This window comes from Phragmites australis, chromosome 20 (assembly GCF_958298935.1).
Source record: "Phragmites australis chromosome 20, lpPhrAust1.1, whole genome shotgun sequence".
NCBI classification, from domain to species: domain Eukaryota; kingdom Viridiplantae; phylum Streptophyta; class Magnoliopsida; order Poales; family Poaceae; genus Phragmites; species Phragmites australis.
This window is the reverse complement of record NC_084940.1, coordinates 14,980,520-14,987,322: the sequence shown is the minus strand read 5'-3', so window position 1 is coordinate 14,987,322 and position 6,803 is coordinate 14,980,520. Positions and strand designations below refer to the sequence as shown.

Genomic DNA, 6,803 nt, shown 5'->3' with positions numbered 1-6,803 from the left:
CACGGGCTCATTCTTGCTACACTAACATGTGCCTAGTATTTGCACCCTGTTAAGTTCATTGACAGCTACAAGTAGTATGCTTGTCCTCTTCTGTTGTCTAATTGAGTGGATAGGACCTCTGTTGTTAGTAACTAATCCTTTTCTGTCATATATTAACAACAAGGCAATGTTGTTTTCTTTTCCTAGAGATGCAGTGAAACTGCTACTGCTGCAAACATTTGTCTCTTTTCCACTGTCAACGTTAAGCAAGATTGTGATTATTTTTGTAAGCAACTTACTGATCATGGTTAAGCAAGTTAGTGATTCATTTTTCCTATGGATCGCTAAATGATGCCCCCTATGAGTTAGGTCAAAAAGCAGTATTGCGTATTTTTAAAAGCATTTTTTTTATTTCATCAGATGCTGTTTTTTAATATTTAATTGAGTGACCAAATACATATATGCTTTTTTTTTGGCAAGGTTGCAACTATCCATAACAATATGTCCTTGTTAGAAGCAAGATAACAATATAGTTATTTTTCGTGTATTCTTTCTCCACAAGTAATACTGTATATTTTTCATAAGCATTTTTTTGAATCATCACAAGTAATTCTTTTTTTATGCTGAGTCTGCAAACATTGTATTGGAATATAGATTTTTTTTTGAGCAAGCCAATTTATTCTCAGCATAATGTAAACCTGTTGTTGACTTAGCAGGTTTAATGAATGTATGTTTTTTGTATTCATCTGTGCAGGTATTGTACCTTGACTCATTGGCTATTCTAAATGTTCAAATTCCTGGTGGTCTTCCAAGAGTTGCAGCTTGGAAGAAGGCACTGATTGACAAGGTTATCAAGCTTGATACTAATATAGACGGCACCTTCGGGAAACTAAAAGTATGTTTGCCTTTTTTTTCTGCAAATCAATTTTAACAATAGCTTGAGGCTTTTTTTTATTTCAATTGGGTGGGGGGGGGGACTGATTTTTTGTTCTTGTTCACTATTTATATTTCAGATTAAGCAAGGGGATCACTCTATTATTCAGGAATCATTACTCGGACAGATGGAAGACATTGAGAGATTTGTTGCATCAAAGGTCAAACCAAGTCTATCATCTCAGGTTTGTAAAATATTATTTTGAAGACTTTCCATTATGGCAGTTTTCCATGGTAGCTACTAGTATTGTGGCAGTTTTCTGTTATTTTGTTCAGAAGCAATTCATATACAAATGATAGGTGTGTTTTATTGAATCTGAACTGAATCTGAAATGAGATAAGCATATCTTATCTTACTTTTTATATTATTCAGTTTTACTTCTTTTTTATTTAAGTTGTGCAATCTGTTGAAACATTTTCTTTCTTCCTTTTTCAGAAAAAGAGGATGCTATCTCATGCTGTTAGCAAAGTTTGTATAGGTATCACAGAGCTTGTGGGCAACTTCTTAGGAGAGGTCTATGAAATAATTGAAGGAGACAATCCCATGGATCAAAGTGAAACAAGACTTAGAAGATCTAAGCGGACAAAAATCAGCGAAGAAGATAAAGATAATGTTGATGAAACATCTTTGGATTCTGATTATGAAGAGGAAGAAGAATATGACGATGAAGATTATGAATCAAGCCAAGATAATGTGAGTGATGAGGAGGAGCAGGATTCAGGTGCAGATGAAGGCAGAGATGTAGAAGATGAAGAATTGGGTCAGGAGGGAAACCTAGCTAATGATGATGGAGGAAAAGAACCAGATGACAGTGAAGGTAATGAAGAGATTGAAGTTCCACTTGTCCGGAGATCAAGGAGGAGCAAGGTTATGGAATCAGGGCACATTGAGCCTCATAAGGAGCATATTGAAGTTCCACTTGTCCCTGTTCAAATGGAGCCAAGCCTCACAAGGATATGGAATCAGGGCACAGTGAGCATCAACGATAATGCTGAAGCCTGTCCTCAAGCTATAGCTGTCATCCCTAATAAAAATGCAACCAGCGAAGATGTGAGAGTTGATTACCAAGGTAAAGGACTTGCAAAGAGCAGGTGGCCAAAGTTGAAGCTGCCCGAGAAAACTGGAACTTCATCAAACATTGCTACAAGCAACTCATGGGATTTCTTGCCCCCGATTGCAACATCATGAAGTTCATTGACAGTGGTTCGCAACAAGGTGAAGCTGCAGTTCATTTTATAGAGAAATGTTGCATGGCAGATTGTACTAAGGAAGTTCCTGAAGCAAAAGGCCTTCCACTTGAACAAGGCTCCCCTACACATAGCTGGTTAGATGATTTATCTTCTGAGGAGCTAGATAAGCTTTTACAAGATGCTGAAAGGCAGAGGCAAGTTCGAATTGATGAGTCTTGTTCAAGGAACATGAACTTACATGACAAATCTGTAGCAAGCATCCAAAAAAACATTGAAGTGTCACTAATTGAAGACCTTCAAGACAGAACCCCAGCACCAAGTGTTCATGAACCTCCTAGTGGAGCAAGCATTTCTGATACAGCTACGTTTGAACTTCAGCCAAAGAGGATGTACAAGGTGCCAGCTGCATTGCGGTCTCCATATATTGATTACAACAGCAAGAATACTTTCAACTGCAGTAAGGAGATATGCATGGTATACAATGTTGTGTGCCGAGCCAGTGGAAGGTCTACAAGATCCAGCCAAAGTTCCAGCCCAGAAAAGTATGCCATCTTCATTTTTCATCCACCATATTCAACAATATAGCTGTCATATTTCTACAATCATTTACGTTGTTTTACTTTTGCATAAATAGTTCATGATACTTTTTAAGTTTTATTGTTTTGTGCAGCCTTATTATCATCAACTACTTCGCCTACTTCGTTAGTTTGGCTCATCTTTCAAAGTCTGTTAGACCAAAGGGGAAGCTACTGAACACTGTTGCTGAAATTGGAATCTATGCACTGAATAATTTCAATAGAAGAAACCAGATAAAATGAATACTGCCATTATGAGTTGCTGTAAGTTTTTTTTGGTTTTCTTCTTGAAAATATTGCAGTTCCTGCTTTGCCTAAAAATATTCATTCATGACATGCAGCAATACTACTGCAGCAATACTAAAACTAGTACCCAAAAAGCTATTACAACTACAGTAGTATTGCTAAACTATTGATAAACTGCAAAAATACTACTATTTGCTAATCGATAGATTGATTAGGAGATGCTGTAAACAGTAGTATTACTGCACTAGATTAGCAATACTACTGATTCGCTTTTATACAGAGTCCGATTTGCTTTTCAATTTTATAATAATTGCTTATTCAATTGTACTGATTTGCTTTTCTCAGTATTCAAAATAACTTTTCCTGTCCAAAATAACTTTGACATGCTATTTCTATGAATTTACTTATCATTTTTGTACCAACTCATTCTACATTTATGCTGATTTTTTCTTCAAAATTTGTGTTCAATTTTGTATATTGGTTAGTTTATGTTGGATTGTTGGGAGACATGGAGAGAAAGAAAAACGAGTCTGCTTAGTTTCTGTTGAGAGAGGCTGTGGTTACTGGTTGACGGTTGTCCTACATGTTACAGATTTGAAAGCATTTTTAGGTATTTGTGAAAGCAATACATAGTCAACTTGAAAGCATTTTTCCTGATTATCAAAAGCAAGTTCAAATGAATCACACAATTTTCTGATTTTGCAATAAACTATTGATTTAGCGTCTCGTATTCATAAAGTATTTTTAAAGCATCCCTGAAAGCAATACATAGTCAAGTGCAAAGCATTTTTTGTGATTACTCGCATATTTGCTTTATACTACCTACAGAAACATTTTTTAACAATGCATATTTTTCATAAGTCAGAATCATGCATACTTGCTTTTTAGTAGTAACCCCAACTTACAACTTGCCTAAAATATCATGACATGCATTCCTTCTCTCCTCGTGTTCATTTTCATTTTTTTTCAATCATTTTGAAACAATGCAGCTTGCACTTACTCTGTATTTCTTTTTGCTAGACTTACTTGCAAGACGGTCAAATAGACCACGCTGAAGTCAAAAGGGCATTCCACAGACGTATACAACATTTGGATCATTTTCAAATGGTTTGTTCTATCTTGCCTCAAATTTTTTCTTTTTTATTATTAAGTACAAGCAGTATGTACCAAGCTGTGTTGCTTATGTTTTTGAGGAAACAATATAGGTCTTGTTCCCTATCCTTCAAACATGGACACCAAAAGGGCTGGATGAAAAAGTTGGCCACTACTTGCTTTTGGTTTTGAACTTACGGGCAAAGCATTTTGAGGTGCTTAACTCCATGAGGTCTCTAAATGATGAAAAGCTAGCAAGTTGCAGTGCCACCCTTGTATCACGAATCAAGGAGTGCTGAAAAATATTCTACCCCGACACAAAGAAGGAAATAGACACCTATGAAGTAATAGACATTCAGGTCCCTTTGCAGACCAATGAGTAAGTTGATAATATCACTTATGTCTCCATCTTATTTTTATTTTACTCTTGTCTGTTCAAATTGCAAATTCATTTGCTTATTTTTCCCCAGCCAAGATTGTGGATTTCATATGCTTATGCATTGTGAATATTGGGACGGTCGAGTCCTACCTACATTCAAGGAAGAATATATGCCAAACATTCATAAGTTGCTGACATACAAATGGCTCAACTACCCTAAAAATAACGTGAATTGGAAGCGCAAGCTAAAAATAGAATAGGTACCTGCTACAATCTCCTAGTTTTTATTTCATTTAATTCGATGTGCAAGTATTTTTATGAGTTGCATAAGCATATATGCAATGAACAAGAAGCAAATTTTCTGTAACTTGTACTCCCTAGGTGCATTATTTGGTAACTTTTTAGGGTGATATGACAATTCTCTTTGTCTCTCCATCTGCACCTTTTATCTCACAAATGTTTTTGAATACTTTTTCCTATGACATGATTTTGCCTATATGTTTTGATTGAATGTTGTTTGTAGCTTCATGCTCGTTGAAGTAAAAGTAGTTTTCAGGTATGCTTACAAAATGTACAAGCATGTTTACAAAATGTAAAAGCAAAATGTAATAGTATGTACAAGTATATTTTTTCAAAAACAGAGAAGCAACCTGATATTCAAATATGAAGTAAACTGCATCAATCACTTTGGTTCAATAAAAGCAACACATTGTTCATTACATAATTAAATTAAATTAATATTCTGATGTTTATATCTCTACAATCTGCTATATGAATAGCTGCATTTCTGCATTTGGAACTCTTTTTTCTATTTTATTCGGACACTTGGGAGCTGTGTGCTTATCAGAGTGACAAATGCTGCACTGGTTCCTCTTCTTTGGTTGTGCATTCATTCCATTAGATAGCCTTTTTGACTTTTTTTTTCTCCCTTTGACAACTGATCTTGGAGGATTATTTACTTTTCTTGAATTACTAGGAATAATAGGATTACTAGGAATAATAGGATCCTGTAGATTTGTTCCAATAGTCCCAAGTCTAGTATGACTAGACATAGCAGTTGTGGATGCAGCAACTGAAGTTGTAGTAGTTAAAGGTGCAGAAGCTGCAGTCATATGTGCATTTGTAGCATGAGGAGTGCTGGGATTATTGAGAGCACCAGCAGCAGTATTAGCTGATATCTCATTACATCGTGTCCTTTTCTTCTTCTTCTTCTTTAGATCTTCAAGTTCAGATCGCATCATTCCAATGTGCTTTGTAACAATTTCATAAGCATCTTCTGAGTTTGATCCCTTGCGAGCAAACTTTGTGAGCGTGGAGGCAAGATTGCTGAATCTTATTGTCTTTTGGTTCTGCAAAGGCATACCACTAGTCCCAACATCAACTTGAAGATTTGCAATAGCATTTGTGCCAACAGTCATTTCCTGTTGCTTTTCACCTTTCCATTATGTATCGGTCATGCAGCTTCTTGACACCAAATCTGCTCATAACCTTGATGATGTGACAGCAAATTATGCCATCCCTATCAAACTTGCTGCACTCGCAATAGTAGCTTTCTTCTTCTTCAATTGCTGTCACATCATATGACCTAGCGCCATAGCCATCAACAAACTTGTCATTTGGCACAAGCCTGAACTGGTAGTCACCTATATGCTGCACAAAATACTCTTCGATCTTTTCAAATTCTTTTGAGAATCTGTAGAATATGTTCTTCGTATACACAATTGAGGCATGCTTCTCAATAGGGTTCTTCGACCATATATTTCGAGTCTTATCATCGGTTCTGAAGTCCTGCCCATCTTGAGCAACAAGACACTTATCTTGAATCTTCTGGTATTGCTTGACAAAGTCCAGTATTGATAGGTTTGGGTTGACATACAACTTCAACACTGCGTTAAAACCTTCACTTCTTTGCGTGGATTGGAGGAACGGGAAGAAGCAATGCATATAGTACGCTGGCACAAAACTCTGTCGGATGCTATACAAATGCCCAAAATGCTTGTTGTCCTGCAAGCCATGCTTTTGAATCATAGCTTGCCACTTTGCCTCAAACTCTTCCGGCATGACACTGTAGTTTATACAGTCCTTGAATTCGTCCTCCAACTCTTTACCTTCCTTAAGTAAAGGACCTACAGTACCCACTGCTTTGTTCATTATGTGCCATCGACAGTTCCTATGATTTGCAAGTGGGAACTCATGTTCAATCGCACTTCTCATAGAACCATCTTAATCAGTAATAATATTCAACGGAGCTTTCTCTTTCATTGCTTCCAAGAATGTTTGGAAAAGCTAGACAAAGCTTGGTGTCTTTTCATCTCTTAGGAACGCACAACCTAGCTGAATGATTGACCATGTCTGTTTATCCCAATGAAGGGTGCAAAGGGCATATCATACATGTTTGTCATATATGT

General features: G+C 36.5%; 2 protein-coding genes across 2 annotated transcripts; one reads left to right on the top strand and one right to left on the bottom strand.

Annotated features, from left to right (window-relative positions):
- Positions 1 to 2,097: 2,097 nt before the first annotated feature.
- LOC133901491 (uncharacterized) lies at positions 2,098 to 4,315 on the top strand. Its single transcript, XM_062342846.1, has 4 exons — positions 2,098 to 2,645; positions 2,774 to 2,861; positions 3,945 to 4,031; positions 4,130 to 4,315. Exons 1-4 carry the CDS (start codon positions 2,098 to 2,100, stop codon positions 4,313 to 4,315), a joined length of 909 nt encoding a protein of 302 aa, XP_062198830.1.
- Positions 4,316 to 5,826: 1,511 nt separating this feature from the next.
- On the bottom strand, positions 5,827 to 6,546 carry LOC133901490 (protein FAR1-RELATED SEQUENCE 9-like). The gene has a single exon (XM_062342845.1). The coding sequence runs from the start codon at positions 6,544 to 6,546 to the stop codon at positions 5,827 to 5,829; it is 720 nt and encodes a 239-aa protein (XP_062198829.1).
- Positions 6,547 to 6,803: the final 257 nt, after the last annotated feature.

What these genes read in the sequence shown, in the direction of transcription:
- LOC133901491 (XM_062342846.1), top strand. Translation starts at nt 2,098, where the DNA reads ATGAAGTTCATTGACAGTGGTTCGCAACAAGGTGAAGCTGCAGTTCAT. An exon ending in CAAAGTTCCAGCCCAGAAAA is followed by an intron (nt 2,646 to 2,773) that starts GTATGCCATCTT and finishes TGTTTTGTGCAG; the next exon opens with CCTTATTATCATCAACTACT. An exon ending in ATTTGGATCATTTTCAAATG is followed by an intron (nt 4,032 to 4,129) that starts GTTTGTTCTATC and finishes GAAACAATATAG; the next exon opens with GTCTTGTTCCCTATCCTTCA.
- LOC133901490 (XM_062342845.1), bottom strand. Translation starts at nt 6,546, where the DNA reads ATGAACAAAGCAGTGGGTACTGTAGGTCCTTTACTTAAGGAAGGTAAA.